At 34.1% G+C, this 23401-nt stretch overlaps 1 protein-coding gene and 1 non-coding gene across 2 annotated transcripts; both read left to right on the top strand.

The window, feature by feature from the left end:
- The first annotated feature begins 2839 nt into the window (after positions 1 to 2839).
- LOC122589232 (pleiotropic drug resistance protein 2-like) lies at positions 2840 to 9589 on the top strand. The gene is made up of 16 exons (XM_043761491.1): positions 2840 to 3367; positions 3647 to 3735; positions 3826 to 3910; positions 3998 to 4288; positions 4422 to 5413; positions 5904 to 6064; positions 6336 to 6439; positions 6691 to 6856; positions 6945 to 7108; positions 7222 to 7554; positions 7692 to 7982; positions 8076 to 8159; positions 8242 to 8375; positions 8461 to 8688; positions 8786 to 9212; positions 9320 to 9589. Exons 1-16 carry the CDS (start codon positions 2840 to 2842, stop codon positions 9587 to 9589), a joined length of 4347 nt encoding a protein of 1448 aa, XP_043617426.1.
- A 6979-nt stretch (positions 9590 to 16568) lies between these two features.
- On the top strand, positions 16569 to 16672 carry LOC122590352. Its single transcript, XR_006322488.1, has one exon. It is a non-coding gene; the product is annotated as a small nucleolar RNA Z43 (small nucleolar RNA).
- The last annotated feature ends 6729 nt before the right edge of the window (positions 16673 to 23401 follow it).

Genomic DNA, 23401 nt, shown 5'->3' with positions numbered 1-23401 from the left:
CAAAAAATTTAATAAGAATATGTGAGGGGTTTTTCATCTAAGTCGGGTGTGTGAGTGTGTGACAACCTCATACTCACTTTTCCCTTTATATATTTTCCTTTGAAAAGAAGATTATAGTTTTGTTTTCTCTCAAACAAAAATACGAAGTATTTATTTTGTTGATTACTATCTAGATCTTGCATCTTTTATACCTTGTATTTGACGATATTGAATATTGTTGATGTATGTTTGTTGTCTTGGGGAAGTACAAAATTCATTTAACCATCCAAAAGCCATACTTCTTTCTGTAACCTCAAATGATTTTTTTATCTAATATAATATAGCTATTGCAATAAAAGAATAATAATAAAAATAATAAAAACCGTTGCAATTAATATAAAAGGCACACCCATGACCCATTTAGCCAATTTACGGACCGTAGCCAAACAGGCAAACACCGTATAATATAAGGTGGGCCAGATGCATGTTGACCCTTTGGGCCTCTCTTTTCTCGCCAGTCGCCACCATTCACATTTCACATCCTTAACTATTACGAGTGTGGTACAAATAACATTATCCAAAATTTTTCCTACAAATTAATAATACACTTAAGACCTTAATAGAAAGATTGACATGGGGTCTTCCGGTGATAACTTTGGCATGAAGAGACTTCGGTTCTAGTTTTAGAAACAACTGAGTTTACCATTAATTGATCGTAGATTACAACTCGTAGCGTCTATGGACGGATGGGTTGATGAGTTTTCCCCAAATTGTGAGACTAACGGGTCTTGGTTTCGTCTGGATGGGTTGGGCCAGCTGACGGTAACTTTTAGCAATCAATGGAGTTCGGGCTAACGGGCTATAATAGTATAATGTGTTCAGTTGGCCGTTAAAAAAAATCATACATAATACAAGTATTTTTTTAAAACAAGTTTTTTAAGTACAAACTGACGTGTAAATAATCAAATATCATCAATACAACCTGTTGCTTTATCTGTTGCACACTTGAAATACTCAAAAGTAAAAAAAGAAAGCATAATTTTTGGCATTTTAGTTGATCAAGTAACAGTTTTTCTTAAAAGCTTTTGAATGTAACTGATTTGAAAATGTTAAATGTTTTGTTTTACCTACGGTTGATAATTTATCAATCTATATGTCCTTCATTTGCTAGTGCAGTGGTTGGACACCCCGGATGTTGTAGCATGGGTCACACGTTCGAATCTAATCTTGAGCGTTGTTAGTAGCCAATATTCTTGGCGAGCGAGTTGAATTTACCGGGTGGATCGGGCGGGGGAGGGGATCGGATAGGCCCACGGTATTCAGTCCGGATACCCGTGGTCCGGCTCTTCGCTGTTCTAAAAAAAAATAAAAATTATCAATCTATCTTTGAAAATAGAAAATGATAAGACGACAAATAGAATAGAAATGCGAATACCTGAAACAAAAAGGAAGAGTAATACATAAACGTAACGCTTTTATTTGTTAGAAAGGCACATAAACATAGAAACTACTTTCTTACACCAAATGTGACTCAAAGGATTGATATCAGTAGTATATTGGAAACCAAAACCTTAATAAAATTACTCCATAAGGTGCCAACTACTATAACACTATATATAATACTAAAAAATTAAGAATTTAATAAACTAGAGCATTGACTCTACAGCTTTGGTCAATCCAACCACTAGATTCTGAAAATAGGAACTCTTTAACTTCATCCAATTGCTAGAATCTTGTTGATGAAGTGTAGACAAAAAGGTGGATAAGATTGGCAGTTTTGTAGTGAGAGTCATTTGATATGCTTAGTTTAACCTGTGATTCTTATAAACAATCTTTATGAAAAAATGAATGTTATATATCTATATTACATCATATACATATTGTAAGCCCCTACTCCTTCCTTATATTAGTTAATAATTCTAATAATAATTTTAATTTTGTATTTATATGTTTATTCTGGTAGAAAATCGTATATTAGAAAGTTATATTTTTTGAATATGTAAAATGACCAATATGTCTCCCTTGCCTTTTTACATTATTTATCTCTTAAATCTTATGAGTAATACATACACTATCATTTACCTACACACTCTTCACTGCCACCACACCGCTGACGTAGCATTATGCGGGTATAACTCTAGTAAATGTCAGATGATCATAGAAAAGTACTTTTAGTTATAATTAAAAACATGTTGCAAAATCTGAAACTTAACTATTTTAAGCCGTGCTAAAGCAATCAAGAATTGTTTCAATATTGGTAAAGACTACTAGCTTAAGATTTAGATAATCAATTATTACAGAAAATCTAAAATCCCATCAAAGTATAAAACCGTTTTCTTTATATGTTTAAAATTAAATTTGTAGCACAATCCATTCTGAGTGACCAAGTGTTCCCTAGATAGTAATCCAACATAAAAAAGAAAAGTTCAAGGGTTTAAATCTTGTCCGATTACTCTTCAATCTTATCGCAATTTGATTCATATCTCATTCTCATGTTGGTTGTGAAACCGGTTTATATAGACATGTTGACAGTAGAAACAGGTCGATAGAAATTGCCAGAGACGAGTTACGCCTTTTTTTTTTCATTCTTAATGACCACTAATTATTAACTAGATTAGTAGCAATTAGGAATCCACATAACATGACAAAAGATGGAATTAAATTAGTCAAATATTACCAGACACCAATACATGCTGCATTTTGTCATCTCTGCTTTCTTAGTAATCATCATTTGTGTACTATAAAAACAAACCAAAATCTAGAGACAAAAACATATCACATTAACCTCAAATAATCTAATACAGGTTATTTATGTTCATATACGAGTAATTTTTTTTGATATCCATCTGTGGTTCTAGAAATGGCTTCAGCATTGACTGGAGATGACTTGATGAGGACCATGAGCCGGAATATGAGCAGGAACTTGAGCCGAAGAGGCAGTCTAGCTTCTGGGAGCACAAAAGGTTGGGGCACAGCTAGTATCAGAGAAGTGTTCACAAATCCTGGAGTCGATGTTTTTCAAAAGAGTGGTAGAGAAGATGACGAAGATGAACTAATGTGGGCTGCCATTGAAAGACTACCCACTTATGATCGGCTAAAAACAGGATTCTTGACTAACATTTTGGAAGATGGGAAAGTTGTTCGTGAAAAGATTAATGTTGCAAACCTTGGACCTGAAGAGAAACAGAATTTGATTAAGAATATACAACAAACGATTGATGATGACAATGAACGGCTTCTTGAACGACTCAGAGATCGTGTTGATAGAGTTGGGATTGATATCCCAAGGATTGAGATTAGATATGAGAACTTGTCTATTGAAGGGGATGCGTTCGTTGGAAGTAGAGCACTTCCAACTTTATTCAATTCTACTATCAACTCGGTTGAGGTAAGTTTATGAAGTTAATTTAGAGCTGGCATAATGGATGGGTTGGGTAAGAAGTAAAAAAAGGTGTAATTTTGGTACATGTCTGAATGAGTTAGGTTGCATTAGAATGCACATTTGTAACATTTTTGATGATTTACAACTCGAGTGTCAAATTCGCCTTGTTTTCTTTTTTCGTTTAATTCTTATCAATCCGTTTTACAAATGGGTTAAAATCGTAACCACTCTGATAAGTAACTATTTAGAACCATTGTATTTAATGTGTTTTTATCATGTTTTTAGAGCGTTCTTGGTTTCTTGAGGCTGTTCCCATCAAAGAAAAGAGTTGTAAATATCCTTCATGATGTATCTGGAATTGTGACACCGTCTAGGTAAGAAACTCTTCTAAATCCTTACAACTCTAGCATATATCCCGTTATTCTAATTTCTTTTACTAATAAGATCGTTTTTTTTTTTTCTAGAATGACTCTACTACTTGGACCTCCGGGCTCAGGAAAGACTACATTGTTAAAAGCACTTGCAGGAAAGCTCGAGAAGGATCTTAGGGTAATGTTTCAACTATTCTAGATTTATAAGGCTTTGATTACTTGTACTTGTAGCAACTCATTTTTGTACTCTTTACCATACAAACAGGTAACAGGAAAGGTTACATATTGTGGCCATGAAATGGATGAATTTGTTCCTCAAAGAACTTGTGCTTATATCAGTCAAAACGATCTCCATCACGGAGAAATGACAGTAAGAGAGACCATGGATTTCTCCGGACGTTGCTTGGGAATTGGGCCAAGGTATGAGATGTTAGCGGAATTGTCAAGGCGAGAAAAAGCTGAAGGAATTAAACCGGATGCTGAACTTGATGCCTTCATGAAAGCCATAGCGATATCAGGACAAGAATCTAGCTTGGTCACCGAATATGTTCTTAGGGTACGTTTTTGTAATATATTATTCCCATCAGATTGCAGGGTTACAATACATTTGGCAACCCTGCATTGCAAATTTGAACAGCTGCAAGTATAAATATTGTATAAGATACTAACTGAACATTATGGTGCCATAGTTACTCGGCCTAGATATATGTTCAGACACACTGGTAGGAGATGAGATGAGACGTGGCATATCAGGTGGCCAGAAAAAGCGTGTTACAACCGGAGAAATGCTGGTGGGACCCGCAAAGGTTTTCCTCATGGATGAGATCTCTACCGGTCTTGATAGTTCCACAACATTCCAAATTGTCAAGTACATGAGACAAATGGTTCACATCATGGATATCACTATGATAATTTCTCTTCTTCAACCTGCACCCGAGACTTTTGAGCTGTTTGATGAAATCATCCTCCTTTCCGAAGGTCAAGTAGTCTACCAAGGTCCAAGAAATAGCGTTTTAGAATTCTTCGAACATGTTGGATTCAAATGCCCAGAAAGAAAAGGGGTTGCAGATTTCTTACAAGAAGTCACCTCAAGAAAAGATCAAGAACAGTATTGGTACAACAAAAGTGTAGCATACCGATATGTTTCTGTAGATGATTTTGTTCATTTTTTTCAAAACTTCCATACTGGTCAAAAGATTGCGGGTATTCTTCATGTTCCTTACGACAAATCTAGAGCTCATCCTGCTGCCCTAGTGACAAATAAGTATGGGATATCAAACAAAGAACTCTTCAGGGCATGTTTATCCAGAGAATGGCTTCTAATGAAAAGAAATGCTTTTGTGTACATTTTCAAGACTACACAAATCACTATCATGGCTCTGTTCACTTTTACCGTGTTCTTTAGGACAACAATGAAATATGGTGATTTAGATGATGGTGGAAAGTACTACGGGGCACTGTTTTTTAGTCTAATCAATGTTATGTTTAACGGGATGGCTGAGCTTGCTTTGACAATTTTCCGACTTCCAGTGTTCTACAAACAAAGGGATTCATTGTTTTATCCTGCTTGGGCTTTTGCACTTCCAATTTGGCTTCTGAGGCTTCCACTTTCACTTCTAGAATCTGGAATTTGGATTGTGCTTACTTATTATACTGTTGGATTTGCTCCTTCTGCTGGTAGGTATGTATTTCTTTCCCTTTGAGTTGACTTTTTCCAGGGTCAATTTTCTTCGTTCAAACATTATCATTTTACATGTTTTGTTTTAGTGTTTAACCTCAAGTATTTTCAGTCTGAAACTCTATTATAAAATCTAGATTTATTTTGAATTATTACAAGGTTTATTTACAGCAATTTTATGAGCTTCTGACATCAAATAAAACCAACTTGACTTCTTTTTCCAGTAAATCTTCCTACATCAAAAGTCCAATAATCACCTGTTTTAATGTGTATTTGAACCAAATTTTTTTTATTTGAACTTATATTGTGAAATATAGCTCAAGTTCAAGTTTTTATGACAGTGGTTTGAAACATTTTTACGAACTTCAAGTGTAAAAATTAGCCCGTTTGACTTCTGGAGTCAACCTTGCAGTTCTTTGGATCAAATAATGTAAAGTACCAGATATTTGCTTTGAAATTGAATCCATTTTACTTTCCAACTGTTGTGTTTCAGTTTTTTCCGGCAACTATTGGCATACTTGGGTATACATCAAATGGCTTTAGGTCTATTTCGTTTCATAGCTGCTCTAGGAAGAACACAGGTCGTGGCCAACACTCTTGGAACGTTTACCTTGTTGTTGGTTTTTGTTCTTGGTGGATTCATTATTGCCAAAGGTTAGTAGTTAACGTATGATACATGCATATATTATGCTAGATAGTACCTATGGCACATCCTTGGGCTTTTGATCAGGGTTATGCACTACTATTACAAAACAAGCCACTGCGCTATGTATTAAATCTACAAATAAATTTAAACTTTACACTACTGTGTATGAATACAAATACAAGCCCATTCTGACCTGCCTCTGGCTACCAGGCAATGAAAGATAGACTCATATCGACACTCATCTTGATTTTGTACTTATGTATTCCATTTTGGTGCTAGATGATCTTCAACCATGGATGAAATGGGCATATTACCTTTCCCCTATGTCATATGGACAAAACGCCATTGTGCTTGTTGAATTTCTTGATAAAAGGTGGAGTGCGGTAAGTGTAGATAGCAATGAAGCTAATTGTCTTGAATTCTCTACATTAAACAATATGTTTTTCTACACGGATTAGCAACAGGTGTAAACTTTTGTTAACTCATTCACACTTATAAATGTCTATTTTTGTTAATTTTTTCTTAAAAAAATATATGTCGACACTTGCAAGAGTGAACATATTTTTACTCAGTTTCTTCTATCTTCTTCTTGTGTCTTACATAAAGTATATTTTTGGTTAATGGTATTGTGCAGCCAAGCTTTGACACACAGAGTCGAGAAACCACAGTCGGGAAAGAACTTTTAAAGCTTAGAGGAATGTTTACTGAAGGGCACTGGTACTGGATTTGTGTTCTTGCACTCTTCGGCTTTTCTCTCATCTTCAACCTTTGCTTTGTGCTGGCGCTTACATTTCTTACCCGTAAGTCAAGTTCAATCAACAGTAATCACTTTATATTTCTGAATCTACACATATTTGTATCTAACCCTTTTAGAATCATGAAATGCAGCCATGGCGGATTCTAAATCTCTTATAGATGATAAGGATGAGAAGAGGAAGAAATTGGCGAAAATGGCAACCGAGTCTGAGCCTGACAAAAAAGGAATGGTGTTACCCTTCAAGCCGTTGTCTCTTGCCTTTGATCATGTGAACTACTATGTCGATATGCCCCCTGTAAGTAGAGATCCTGTTATTTTTTCACATCAATTTTTGTTTAACCCATTTTATTACTGCTGATTAATTATCTGTTTCTAAATATTTTGTCATACCGATGCATCATTCGTCAGGCTATGAAAAGCCAGGGTGTGGAAGAGGATAGACTACAACTTTTGCGAGATGTGAGTGGTGCATTCAGGCCAGGGGTTCTGACAGCTTTAGTCGGAGTAAGTGGTGCTGGAAAAACAACGTTGATGGACGTATTGGCAGGAAGAAAAACAGGAGGATATATTGAAGGAAGTATTAGTATATCTGGTTACCCAAAGAACCAAGAAACGTTTGCTCGGGTCAGTGGCTACTGCGAACAGAACGACATTCATTCTCCTCATGTAACCGTTTATGAATCTCTCTTGTATTCTGCATGGCTTCGATTATCATCAGACGTTGATAAAGAAACACGAAAGGTATGTTGAAAAAATCATTCTTGATCATTTTATGTATGGACTTTTCCACTTAGTTAGAATTATCAAACACTCAAACAACTTATGAGAATTAATACATGTCATTGATTACTAATGATGTTTTCTGGTTTCATGCTCAGATGTTTGTAGAGGAAGTGATGGAACTCGTTGAGCTAGGTCCAATAAGAAATGCTCTTGTAGGACTTCCGGGGGTGGATGGTCTATCAACCGAGCAAAGAAAGAGGGTCACCATAGCCGTAGAGCTCGTGGCTAACCCCTCAATCATATTCATGGATGAGCCAACTTCTGGTCTAGATGCTAGAGCGGCCGCTATAGTGATGAGAGCAGTCAGGAACACAGTTGACACTGGTCGAACTGTTGTCTGCACCATTCATCAACCAAGTATAGACATTTTTGAAGCTTTCGATGAGGTGATCTTCATACCCTTTCATTCTTTCTCTGAATTAACACTTCTTGATCAGTTGGTTTTGATTATAAATTCAATATAATTCATATCTATACAGCTGTTCTTGATGAAAAGAGGAGGACAAGTCATATACGCTGGACCTCTTGGACGATATTCACACCTTCTAGTCGAGTATTTTGAAGTTCGTATCAAACTATATTTATCTTGATCATTCTGAGTTTAAAACATCACTTCACGATCTAATCCTTCTAAAATCTTTGCAGTCTATTGATGGAGTTATAAAGATCAAAGAAGGATTCAATCCAGCAACATGGATGCTAGATGTCACTTCTACAATCGTTGAATCTCAACTGGGAATCGATTTTGCTGAAGTTTTCGTGAACTCTGATCTCTACAAGTAATATAAACCTCCACCTATTTTGTTCTTTCATACATTTTCGATCATTTCTTAAATTTTTTTTGTTGTTTTGTATGATAATCAGGAGGAATGAAAAGCTTATCCAAGAATTGAGCACACCACCAGAAGACTCCCAGGATCTTCACTTTGCTACACAGTACTCACAGCCATTTTTCGAACAGTTTAAAGCATGTTTCTGGAAACAACATTGGTCATACTGGCGAAATCCACAGTACAACGTTGTTCGATTCTTCATGACAACAGTTATCGGTCTTATATTCGGTGTCATCTTCTGGGACAAAGGAACTAAATTGTAAGAATGACTTAATTTTTACTAAATATAATTATTATGCTATTGATCTTTCCAGCATAATTAATATACTAACAAAAATAACTAAATATTAACACAGGAAAAAACAACAAGATCTATCAAATCTGATGGGAGCAATGTATGCGGCTGTTCTGTTTCTTGGAGGAACAAACACGTCTGCAGTTCAATCAGTCGTTGCTATCGAGCGAACAGTTTTCTATCGTGAAAAAGCAGCCGGGATGTATTCAGCATTACCCTATGCTTTTGCTCAGGCTTTGGTTGAGACCATATACGTCGGGATCCAAACATTTCTTTACAGTCTTCTACTTTACTGTATGATAGGATTCGAATGGGACTTGGGCAAGTTCTTGTGGTTCTATTATTACGTCTTCATGTGTTTCGTGTACTTCACATTGTATGGAATGATGCTTGTTGCTCTTACTCCAAGTTACCAAATTGCTGCAATCGTTATGTCGTTTTTCCTTAGCTTCTGGAACTTATTCTCCGGTTTCCTTATCCCAAGAGGGGTAAGTTTTCTTTACATTGTTCATGCGGCTCTGAACACAGCAGTGATACTAATATAGGCGCGGTTTTTTTAATATATATTTTGATGTAACTTAACTCATTTATGCAGCAAATCCCAATTTGGTGGAGATGGTACTACTGGGGTTCACCCGTGGCATGGACAATTTACGGGCTTATAACATCTCAGCTAGGTGATAAAGCGACCCTAGTTGACGTGCCTAAATACGGACCATTGGAGGTTAAGGTTTACCTAAAGGAATTCCTAGGATACGAATACGACTTCCTTGGATATGTCGCTTTGGCTCATGTTGGTTGGGTACTTCTATTTTTCGGTGTGTTTGTATATGGTATCAAGGCCTTGAACTTCCAACGGAGATGATCGAAAGTTTTTTCTTTTTGATTCATGTGAATAACGAGAGAAATGTTTTGTTGTATTTTCTGTATAGCCAGGGTTGTATTGTCGTATGTTTATGTTTATTCTTTTGGTGGAAATAAAGCTATATTTAACTCGTTATGTTTGTCCTGGCCCCTGGGTATGATATATACCGTCAACAATCTTAGACCCGCATGAAAAAATAGTTTTCCATCCGGGTTGAGTTGAGGTTGATCCATATGACTATCCATATGACATACCAAAGTTAAAAATTATGAATGCATTATTTCCCTGTTACTTCAATATTTAGATAACGAGCATAGTGTCTGCACGTTGCGGTGACGATAAAGATGAAGCGCGGTGGTGGAGATCGAAGGAGGCGGTGGAGATCGAGAGCGGCGGCCGAGGGTGATAGAAGGTCGATAAGAGTGTGTTATGATTAAAGAGAATGGGAAAAGAAGGGTATATAAGTGTTTTATGTTTAAGTAAAAGTATTTTAAGAAGAAAAAGTATGTTTAATTTCTTAACCCTGGTTCTCTTTACGAGCATAATACCCGCACGTTGCGGCGGAATTTTGTTTTAGGAGTGACAATTTGTTATAAGGGTGGATACGGTAATTCAGTATTGTAGTGTACGGGGGACTATTTTGAGAACCATATATATAGTGAAAGAGGTTTTTTGAAAGAAAAAAAAAGTATGCTTAATTCTTTAAGACATACCATAAATAAACTTCAAAATGCTTTATAAAGGAGTATAGATATAGATAAGAGGATATAGATATGATTCATAAAAATATTTGATGTTTCATTAATATTTAAGATTTTGCTTTAGAATATTTCAAAATATCGTTATCTTTTTTAAGTTAAAGAACTCATTTGACAACTAATGCTTATTTGTAAGCCTCAAAGATTTCGTAAACAGTTACGAGTATTTTAGTTCTTAGAAGGATGACATCCCATTTTTTACTTTCTTTTTCACCACTCATTTATAACCAATCATCTTGATTGGGATCCTCTAAAGTTGTAGTAACTTTATAAATAAAGTTAGGATAATCTTGATCTTTGGATAAAAATCAAATGTTAAGATTCAAAAATGATTTTTCAATGTTGTCCATTGATTTTAATCTAATGGTCCACACCCATCAACTTTACCTATGAAATTCATCTTAACTTTAGAGAATCTCAATCCACCACTCACTATAATTTTTATTTTATTTAAACATTAAATTTTCATTAAACTAAAACATCACATAATAAAATAAAAATAAAACATACATAATATTTAAAAAACACATAATACTAAAATATTACATAATAAATAAAATAAAACATACATAATAATAATATTAAAATATATAAGACTAAAAAGCGAAATAGTCCGAGTCCACAGTATTGTCGCCGTCGTTGCGATGAATGTATCGGTAGCGTTCAGGAGACCCGACAGGGTCGCTGGGTGGAGGAGATACCTACTCCTACCCCCGGTCAGTATGGTAATCTACATACTGACCACCACCGACACTGCCTTGCCAGAATACGACGTGGTCTAGTGTGACTGTCAAAGTATAAGAGGCGACAGTAAGCTGGAAAATAACTTGATCCAGCCACTCGATCTTCCCTCGGAGATATACATAATACTCATTTTCGGCGGCACTATGAACCTGAGTGGGAGATTCAAGCCAATCGATTTCGGCTCGATAAGCCGCCTTGTTGTCGGATACGCTCTGAATGATGTTGCTTACTTTAGCTCTTCGAGTAGCGTCGTTATTCATGTGGTTTTGGATCGTCATTTTACAATCCCAAAGGTTCATTGTAGTGTTATTAGCCATGAAGTGAAAGTGTGTAAAATATAAGATATGTTTGTGCATAAATATAAGGTTAAGTGTGCAAAATTAGAGATGTATTTGTGTAAAATGAAATATGTATTGTGTGTAGTATATATAAGGAAGGTGAAAATAAAAAGTTTATATTTTTAAAGGACACAAAAACTAATCGTTGGCACCTCGAAATCGTCCAAAGTGGATTATCAAACGCGTGGTCTAACCACACATTCCTTCACCACCACGTGTGGTGAGGCATTGGCGGCGGTGTTCCACCGTGGTGCCACGCACCTATAATCCGTCCGATGCCAACGCTCTTATAGAACTCTTTAAATCATCTTAAATAAGAAAATAATCTTAAATTGAAAACACTACATATAATGATATATGTGAATAATATATATGTATACATATAATTATATGAATCTTTTAGATTTTTATTTTTATTTTTGTTTATATATGAATGAAGGGTGCTAATATGTATAATATTGTATTATTATTGTATATGTATATATATTTGTAATAATTTTTAATCATTTAAAACAATTATACATATAATGTTGTATAGTGTATAAATATTTAAAACATGCATTGTGTATATAGTTACAAGGGGTTATAAATTTATCACTTCTCATGAATTACATTCTAGTTGGTTAAATTCGACAATAATATCCTGATTTGACTTGAAGTATAAAAAAGAGTGGAGAATGGGTGGTGGGGTCGGTGCCGGCCTTTGACATCCTGGTACTCCGGTAGTCAAACAATTCGTGAGCTTAATAACTCCTATACTATCAAGTCAATTTTTTAAGGTATGCTAATTTTAATTCGTTATAGAATTAAGTCAACTTGACTTTAGAGTAGCGTTCAAATATTGTTGTTATTGTAAATCGTGCGATCCGTGTCGGTGTCTTGCGAAAAGATTCTTAAGTTGTATATAAATTCAGATAATACAAAGGCAAGATCATCGTCATGATCATATTAATTGCCTCCATGTGCTTTAACGACTATATTTGATTTGGTGTATCGTTTAGTATTGATATTTGATTCATAATCAAAAACTTGATATCAAAGAAAATATTCAATTACGTGGGGAAGATTTAATTGAAATTTGTCACTGATTTCGAACTTTTAAGTTTTAATAAATATCTTTTAGTGATTAATTAGCTGATAAATATTGGCTCGAGAATCCACAATTACATTCACAAAGGTAATATGTGGAACTTGTTCTCACGCTCTACACGTTACACTCGTTACCATACTATAGGGATACGCTCGGGGTTACCACAAGAAGAAAACTATTTGAAATAATGCTTGAACTCAATACCTTAATAAAAAGAAACAACCCTCGTCTCCCTTCTAAAAACAACCCATCTAAAAGTAGGTGGCAAACAATTATTTTTGTTAACTCTTATTTTTAATAAATTGGTTAACTCTTATTTTTAATAAATTGGTATTTTATGGTTATAAAAATGTAATGTATGAGTACTAGCTAGATACAAGTATACAACTAATGTATTCATCTAAAAAAGTAGTTATAAAATTCATCCAATGTATTCATCGACAGAACCTAATAATCTATATTTTTGACACACTTTATAACCAATGTATTCATCTAAAAAAGTAGTTATAAAATTCTGTCGCAACGTGCAGATACTATGCCCGTCTTAAAGACACAAAAATGATCATATTAGTAAATACTCTAGTTTACCAAAATGTTGATACCTAAACTGAAAGTTTCATTTCGTACCAAAATGGAAAACCTCCGTATAGTAGTAACATCTTAATTGGGTAGCAATTCTAAACATCTTGGCCGGGTTCCCCTGTCCTATTGTCTTCATAAATCATAATAGATCTAGAGTAAAACTTTTGAGAATGGAGAAAAAAAAAAATATAAAAAGTTAAAATATATTTTGATTAAATTGTCTACGTCTAAGTTATTAAAAGATTCATATTTCCCAAATAATCCAAATTAAAAATGAAGTTGCAAAGAATATAATAAAAAAAACGGATTTTTTTCTAATATATGCATGTCAAAAGGTTGTCATTAACTTTCATAGATAACTTATACTGTTAATATCGAAAGTCCAAATCTTGAATTTTATGATAAAAATATAACTAATTTATGCACGTTAATGTTTTCATAGTTACAAAAATAGTATATTTGAAAACTTTCAATCTGATCAAAGCTTAAACTGATTGTTAGATAAATATATTACGGAGTAATATCTTGTAGTCAAACAAATATTAATCAGTTTAATTAAACCACGAGAAACGCAAAAGAGTGTCATAAGCTAGCATGATCATTGTTTAATATTTGCATCTTCAATGGTATATTTGTACGATATTGTTTAGAATATATTTTTGCCGTCCCAAATTATAATAATAAACGAAGTCATAATACATGCATTATAATATACATTGAATTAAATTTTGTATGTCCTTCAAGATAAAGAAATGTTTAAAATATCAATTGACTTAATTACATGTCTATCTATATAAAGAGTCACCACACCCCTACCCTACCTTCATCTTTTGTCAATACAAAAAACCAAAATACACCTGAAACAATTAAAACCCAAGGGAAAAAAAAATGATCTCTTTAATATACGATGGTTATGGAGTTTCAACAGCCACCCTTTTGTTCATTACATGTGTTTGGGTCCCAATAGTACAAACCAAAAACACATTTTCTAAAATTTTATCTACTTTTATGATGTTGTTATACCCTCAAGATTATCACCATTATTATCATGATGATAATGATCATGAAGGTCATGAACTATGGAAAATCTTTTCAAAATCTTGCAATATTTCGGCTCTTAAGTTTCTCGACATTGCCACGAAAGAAGACGGTGTTGGTGATAGTCGAGTGGTGGACAATGTGTGCTCGATTTGCCTAGTTGATTTCGAAGATGAGGATGTAGTGAGCCGGCTCGATAAATGTGGTCATGTGTTCCATACATGCTGTATAGAAAGATGGCTAAGTCGTGACCACTTCACTTGCCCTCTTTGTAGAACCAATATGTTGCAATAATGCAAATAGGTCGATCGGGTATAATTAAGTTTTGTGACTTGTGACGAATTGGTGGTATCATACGATTTTTAATGCAAGGCTAGTCGATAGATTTAGTAGAATATTCGTTGTGTAGCCCGAACTACAAGAATTCTTCTGAGGCTACGATTTCGATAATGTTTTTGAGTTCAATCAATGTATCATTCTTTGGTTTACTTTTATTGTAGTTCTTGGATATATATAAATTCTAATATCCTTTACTTTCTAGAAATACCTTTAAATCATCATAAAAATTTTTAATTTGTAATAATGTATTAAAATAAAAGTACTATATTTCAGATATTTTTCAGATGGTTAAATTAATGACTCGATCAATTATATTATTTGTTTCATATGTCGTGTTATATAATGGGTTTTTTTCTTTTAAACTTTCAAGTTCCACCGTCGTCGCACATGAGGGGTTGGCACGGCACTTGCGATTGTTTGTCAGAAAATTAAATATTAAATTGATCAACGTAATGTTGCTCATATTGTAATCAAATAAAACACAATCAAGATACTTTAAGTAAATTAAACATTTTTTTAGACATTCACAAAAATATCTCTAATCATTCATAACACATCAAATACATATTAAACGTACAATTACGTCTCTCTTTCCTACACGTACACAAACACATCAACACCACCATCATCCATCATCACTGTCCACCGCCACACCATCACCGCCGCCGTCACCACCGTCATCACTAATCGTCCCCGCCACTGTCGACACCGTCATTACATTGCCACCGCCGCCGCTACCAACGCACAGCACCACGATTCGTCACCGCAACCACCTTGTCACAATTACATTACCGCATTATACAGGTACCCTTCAAGTTTATTTTATGATGAATGTCTTCTAAAACATCAACTAAGTTATAAAAGGTGAAAACGGCTTATGAGTCTAAACCCACCCAATTTTATTTATTTTACAGTTTTTCCTTCGGGTCATAAGCTTTCATATTTTAATAATAGGTGGGTATGTTTATACTGTATTTAATTTGTTGCTTGTTTCGTTATATTTATATTTGTATAAAATAAGCTTTGGAATTTTTACATAATTATGATATACTCTAGAATATATGTTTTACGTGTTTATTTCCCCTAGCAAATGTTTATTTTTCTCTCTCAAAGGATCATTCTGATATCATTATAAGCATATTATGCATGATTTGTTGGTTTCAATTAAATAGTGTATTGAATTTGTAATTTTATAGGCTTGATTTAATTCAAAACAAGACAAATAAAAAATATTCAAGTTAGAGTTATGTATTTTTAAACGGTGACCTCGTCAACTAGAACTTATTTAAGACCTAGTTCTTTTATAAAGTTGAATCGCCAACCCATAAACTCCATAACCTACTAATCAGTTTGATTTGAGACCAACATATTCGACTAAAAACAACATAAAGCCCCACCACACACCGACTCATTTGACTTACCAACTTATCAAACCGCTTGACTAGCTAACCCACTAATCTGACAACTCGTAATTTAAAGGTAAAGGCGTGTAGGTACATGTTGAATTTTCCATCCCAAATTTGATATCAAGTTGTATTCACTGAGGATAATAATATGTACACCATCTGGTTTTAGTCATACACCACCAAATATGTTTCACAATATAATACAATACCCTAAATCACAATTGGTAGTGTACGGTTAAAGTTAGCCCATTAAATATTGATACTTTCAACCCATCATCTACTCATCTAATACCCCAACCGAATGAAAACCCTATTTAGCGTGCTATGAATAATGAATTACTCGTATGATTTTAAAGAGAAAGCATATACTCAGTAAGTTAGAAACCCATGACTCCATGAGGCCATAACAAATTTTAGAAAGTGGCGGCCCAACACATAAAGCCCACCTTTTATCCTTAGTAAAACCCTAGCCCCCATCTATAAATACAAACACCCATGATCGATCCATCTATCAAGTTTTCATAATAACATCTTTCCTCTTTGTCTTTCAACATTTTAGTTTAGATTTGCTCCCTTCGTTGTAATTATTATTTTGTTATATTTTTTTTTTCAAAATCAGATAATTTTCAAGTTGTTACTAAATTGTTTTCGAATATACTCATTTGATTTAACAAAATAGAAGAGGGGCAATGAAGACATCATGTGATAAGGTCTCGTTCGTCGTAACGGTGATAAAATTTATTACCTTGCCGACCATCCTGTTATATCACCACCCATAAACTGAGTCCACCTTTTATCCTCATCATTTTTATTTACTTTTTTTTTTAAGTTATATATATATAGAGTCTTATGTTGGCCGATGATTAAACTTTAAATAAAGACAAGCATATGTCTGAATTAAAACTATGTTGTTAAATCTAATCTTCTCTATGAGGCCTTTTGTTAATTGTTTTTTTAAAATATTCTACTAATTATTATTTTTTGTCATTTGTTTTATAGTGTAATGATTGCGTATTTTACACTGATTTTTGGTCCAGTAACCATAATTTTGGATTGTTATTGTCAACCAGCTAAGCCGATGATGATTACATGTATATATTTGCGTAATTTATGATCAAATCATGATTACAATAAATGTTGCCTTCCTTCTGAGGCTTCTTTTTCAATAGTTTTTTTTTTCTGATAAGGTTATTATATGCACTAACTTTTATTTTTTATATGGTAATTAGTAAGTTTTCTTGTTTCAATTCCTAATAAATGCGTAAATTTACATTTATAACCATGTATATTTTTTTATTAGAATGAAAGCAGTATATTTTAACATATTTATCTAAGAAATAATTGATAATTGTTCTCTTTCTGAACACTCAATTTTTTAATCTTAGTTAAACTTGGATTAATTTTAATCTTAGATCATTGATTTTAATTAAATTGTTAAAAGTTGATCTATAACTTTATCTATAAAGGTTTTCTAATCTTAAAAATAGAGGCCTCTTGAGCTGGTTAAAGACAAATGTAAATAATTTTACCTATATAAGGGTAGTCCTAATTCAAAGACAAAGGCCCTTTAAGCTGGTTAAAGAGAAGTTTAAATAACATGAGATTAATTAACAACATTTGGTTTACTATAAAATATAAAACTTTCCTAATGTTACTGTCGCAAAAAAAAACACAGTTCTTAGATTTAACTTCAAACAAGGTATAATTTCAAAAAGACTAGTTTTAGACTTTTAGTTAGTTAATCACAATGGGGAAAACACATTAATCTAACACAACCATACTATTTCTTGAAGAAAACTAAATTCTTTCTAACATTTATCCAACCCAATAAAGTAATACTCTCATTAACAATTTAACTAAATTATTATTTTTGTATATATTAAAAGGGAAAATTATCAGAGTTTATCTAACCTACGTTTAGGTACTGTTAATTTAAAAAAGAGTTACAAATTAAATTCTAACATCATTTGAATTTTATATATTTTATTTACCTAAAATAGGTAAGGGAATAATATATTTTATATATTTACAAAAAATGAGGATGTTTTATCGTCGGGAACCGATGATGACAGTACCGAGAGGTTTTGTTTCCAGCTTAAATGGTATGAGGTGGGTGGTTCACAGGGAGATTGAACCTAATATATTCGGTCGTTGATGCCAAAATGGATTTTATCTTGAATTTTTAGACTTTTGAAACACAAAAGAATTAATACAATGATACTGTCGGAAAAAAGATATGATTGTTGAAACGACATCGTCAATTAAATCAAAAGTTTGGTTAGCAACATCACCGTGTTTATCTAACATTACCAAATTAGCACCCATCTGTTATTTAACAAGACATCATATTAACTAACATACCAAACTTACAAAAAAAAAAAAGTAAACCCTAGTCTTATTTGTTCACAACACTAAAAAGATGGGAGATTTTCATATATTTAAAACGAATAAAAACAATTTTTTTTCGATATATTCTCAATAATGTTCATGTTTTCAGTGATTTTAAGATAATTGATTGTATATTGTATTAAGTTTGACATCCAATTGAAGAAATAGTATTATAACTTAATACAATGTCCACCTGATGATAATAAAAATTCATAAGCAGTTACACAAAAACACTACTAAATTTCCTTTAAAAATGCGTGGTATAGACGCATGAATTTTGTGCACAAATAATGCCTCTTAAACTGAGCAGAGTGGTTGAGCAACAAAAACAATTAAAATGAGCAAATTTAAAAGGATACACAAAAGTAAGGTACTAGTTGGTCGAGCAACGCACATAACAGCAAATTCAAAGGGATACACAAAAGTTACTTGTATAGTTGTATCATTCATGCAGAAAATCAAATATCATACATATGAAATGGACATGGCCGTCTTATTAAGCTAGTCTGGTAACTCTAGGTTGAACTCCAGATGATTATGATGCAACCTTTTTCTCTTTTCTTAAAAGCAACCATGAAAGTTCAATTTTGCAACCTGAAGATATGGCATATGAACATTAATCATTAATAGTTCATATTTTCCTGATTCAAAAATTTGGTTGGGATGGAGTGGATTTACTAATTCATACAAATTGGAATACAGGCTTATCTTAACACACACATGACACATGCATCAATCATCAAAGTAAAAATACAACTTTAATTCCTACAAACAGGACCATGACAGGGCTCGGGTTTTGTTGGAATTTGCCCGTTCACACCCGGATAGGAGGTGATTGGTTTGATCAGGAAAGTATCTTTCACTGTCCTACAATAGATGGGCTATAACTTGGTCTGTGCTCTGAATGGTACTTCAAAAATAGATGTTTTCAAAAATCCCACTTAAAAGACGCTTACAGACCTCTTTGTCGTAAAGCCTTTCCATTGCCTCTTATTCAAAAAATCTGAAGTGAAGTGTTCTTTACCATGCTTTGGATAGTAAGTTATTATAGAGAAGAGATAGAAAACTAAACCTAGTTTTGCAGCTCACTATTATAAACCAGCTTTTATAACTAATTGTGATAGATCAACAATGGAACTTGTTATTTAGACATCTAACCGTATTAAAACAATCGAGTATCTACTTTTACTGTACCTGAATGTTAAACCTAACCTAGAAAGTCCCTCTATATAGTTAAATGAACCGCTTAGTCTTCCACCTAAAATGTTTTTTTGCAGCTTCCCACCAAGAGTAATATGCAAAAATAAAAGAAAGACAGTGAATATGTGTGCAGATCCAAGCAGATCCAGTGTCGAAACTGAGCATATAACTATAGGGGTTGATCTACAAAAGCAAAACATATTTTATTGCACATAGAAAAAGAAAAAACTCTTACCAGCAAATAAATTCAAGAAAACATGAAACATCATGCTCCAAAAGTATCTCTTAAATTAGTCAAACATCATTCAACCAAGACAAACAAAAATATGCACCAGTTGTGAATTCACTTATTAGGAAAATGTCTAATGACCAAAAACATAAAACCCTAATGAAATTTGGTACTTTTTTTTTGAAAAGTAAACTTTCATTCACAAGTCGCCAACTCCAAAATGAGGAGTGGCCGATAACTTACAAGTAATATTTACATGTAAACATCGAAAGCATTCCAATCTAGCAAACTAAAATTGCAGTTTCTTGTTCTGTTTTTGAACCATAGGAAACTAGTCATCTTGATTTCGTGGAACACCTTTTCCATTTTCACGTTACTGCCGTTGAATCTTTTTTCGTTCCTTGCTTTCCATAGGCACCAACATGTCACAAAAACTATCCCTTTGAAAATCTTGTTGTTCCTCTTGCCTAAACCCACATATTTATTGATTTCGAAAATGTCTTGCTACTTTCTACAATTTGTAGGTATCACAACTTACAATTAATATTTACATATAAACATTGAAAGCATTCCAATCTAGCAAACTAAAATTGCAGTTTCTTGTTTTGTTTTTGAACCATAGGAAACTAGTCATCTTGATTTCATGGAACACCTTTTCCACTTTCACGTTACTGCCGTTGAATCTTTTTTCGTTCCTTGCTTTCCATAGGCACCAACATGTCACAAAAACTATCCCTTTGAAAATCTTGTTGTTCCTCTGGCTTAAACCCACATATTTATTGATTTCGGAAATGTCTTCCTACTTTCTACAATTTGTAGGTATCACAATTTACCCTCGCACTTCCAGAAATTAAGTCAAACCTGCAGTCACTTTTTTAGGGTCTCCCAGAAACCACTGTCTAGGGAGAAAAAAACTAGGATTGTCCATCAATCCTTTTGGCACAAGCTTTCCCATTAACTGAAGTAGAGATCTACCTACTGATCCATCTGCAATTTGATCTATTAGCAGTGATAAAGTCGTAACATCAAGTGAGTAACCCCTTCTATCCATTTCCTGTAAAAGCATCTCTACATCAACATAGTACTTGCACTTTAGATAACCTTGGAGAAAGACACAGTAAGTAACACTATCTGGCGTGCAACCACTCTCGTCCATTTTTCAGAAACAACTGCTTATTGGGGTATCGAAACTCATACATTAAATTCCATAGGTCAATCCTTAGTGGCTTATGGATCATGACCTGCACGAGAATGCCAATCAAGGTTAGATAGATGAATATACTATTCCAAAACATATGATATAAATGTTCCGATGATATCAATGTACCTATGGTACACTCAAAACCATCCAAATAAAAAAGTTTAATAAGCAACGTGAAAACCACAGGCTAGCTGTGATAATCCAGTAAGTGAAATTGTGAAAACATCAGGATTTAACAATTCAGTTGTAAAAATTTTCATCATTGTATCTTTTTATTCACCAGATACTAAACAAATCTATAAACGAGAGCATGGTTGGTGCTTCCATCATCAACCCAAACCAAAGGAATAATAAAGATGGATACCACATACGGAAAGTGGTGTCATTTATTAAGAGTTGAGAACTTGCAAATGTCGCAACCAATACATATATAATGGGTACGCCAGTTGTAAACGTAAAACAAACAAAATGTCGGCAAATAGCTAATACTTATGTGTATACATGCAGAGTCCTGTATGTGTGTCCGTGGAGAAACAGAAAGTATGGACTAGAATACCTGATCACTGATATGGCTCTTACCACGAACGAAGAAATCCGGGCAAGAACAGCTCTAACAAGTGCCGGGAACTGCCCAGTATAGGCTTAACTACAGAACTCTTTCTGCACAAAGAGGCAGCCGATCTACAAAAACAAAGCTGTAATAGTGTATTAATACAGCTACTGCAATCATTTTCAACCACTCAGAGCTTTACTTAGGCAGAAAAGGAGACCGTTTATTGACTCAAGCCTCACTCTCTCTGTTCTTTGAACAGAAATTCTCATCACAAAAAAAAAACTTTTTCTTTTATTTCATGCTCGTTCAAAACATTGACAACGATATATGTAGACATCATTTGCAAATTCATTGAATTCTGGAAATGTCTGATCACATGAACGAACGTTGGTACTGATTTCCTAGTTTCTAGATTTTGTAGGTAGCCCAACAAACACTTGTATTTCTGCAGAATAAGTTGAAACCACGGTCACTTTTTTAGTGACTCCTTGAGACCGATATCTAGGGAGAGAACACTAGGATTGTTCATCAATTCTTTTGGAACAAGCTTTCCAATTAACTGATGTAGAGACCTATCAACTGATCCAGCTGCAATTTGATCTATTAGCAGCGATAACATCGTAACATCAAGTGAGTAACCCCTTCCATCCATTTCCTGTAAAAGCATCTCAACATCAACAGAGTGCTTGCACTTTAGATAACCTTGGAGAAGAACACGGTAAGTAACACTATCTGGCGCGCAACCACTCTCCTCCATCTTCAGAAACAACTGCTTTGCATCCCCCCACAAACCTTCCAGACACAACCCACGAATCATGATATTATATGTCCGCACATCAGGTTGCAAACCTTGAACCATCAGGTCTTGGAAAAGATCCCTTGCAATATCAAACTTTTGGCAATTGCTTGCACCATCAAAGTGTTATATGTGATGCAAGTGACAACATCTGATGGCATGGCAATATTCATAGTGTAATCATTAACAGGAACACCAATTGAACACGTACATTTGTTTGTAGAGATGAAGAAAAATGTTTCAACTTGGTGACAGAACTCAATAGTTGATTAAAATAAATAACAGAAGGAAAAGGTCTTCTGTGAGACATTTCATCAAACAGGTTCAGGGCATCTTCCAAGCTGGCAACTTTTTGATATTTACAACGACTATCATGATGATTATTACAAGAAAAAGAAGAATAAAAAAACGAGTGTAGATGAAATGAAGGTAAAATAAGTGGTTTGATTTGGGGATAAAGGTAAATGCAAGGAATGGTAATTGGAGTTGCTGGTGACAGTAAAAATATTACGGGTAGATTTACTGAAATGGTAGAAGAGAAAGAAAGCATTACCAGTCCATTATTAACAGCAGCAGCAGCAGCTGCTATAACTGATTAGTTACGCCTTCCGCGAGTTGTGAGTCCTAATACCTCGACGGTGTATGGGGAAGTTAAGATGTAGGCAGACCTTACCTCACCTAAGTAGAGAGGCCGCTTCCAGTTTTTACCTAAATGGTAGAAAAGGCCCTCAAACCTTTGCATGGGATGAAGATCGAACCCATGACCTTTGTCTCCAAAAGCAAGGGTGTTTACCACTCATCAACCATATTAATATACTTAATCATCTTCTCACCAAAGAAAAGAAATGAAATGGGGAAAAAAGAAAAAAAATATATTTATTCATGTAAAGAAGTTATGGGTTCGATCCTAGTTCCATGCAAAGGTTGGAGACCCTTTACTACCATTTAGGTAATAACTAGAAGCAGCCCTCTACTTAGGTAGAGTTAAGGTCTGCCTACATCTTAATCTCACCATACACCGTTGAGGTATTGGGGTTCAAAACCCGCAAAAGACGGCACTGAGTAGTTACTTATTTTTTTTTTAATATAATGTGAACTAACACTGAATTAGTGAAGTACCCAAGTACCCAACCACTGGCCTTCACGGTGA

Source organism: Erigeron canadensis, chromosome 2 (assembly GCF_010389155.1).
Source record: "Erigeron canadensis isolate Cc75 chromosome 2, C_canadensis_v1, whole genome shotgun sequence".
NCBI classification, from domain to species: domain Eukaryota; kingdom Viridiplantae; phylum Streptophyta; class Magnoliopsida; order Asterales; family Asteraceae; genus Erigeron; species Erigeron canadensis.
The sequence above is the reverse complement of the archived record's forward strand: the minus strand, read 5'-3'. Positions and strand labels throughout refer to the sequence as shown.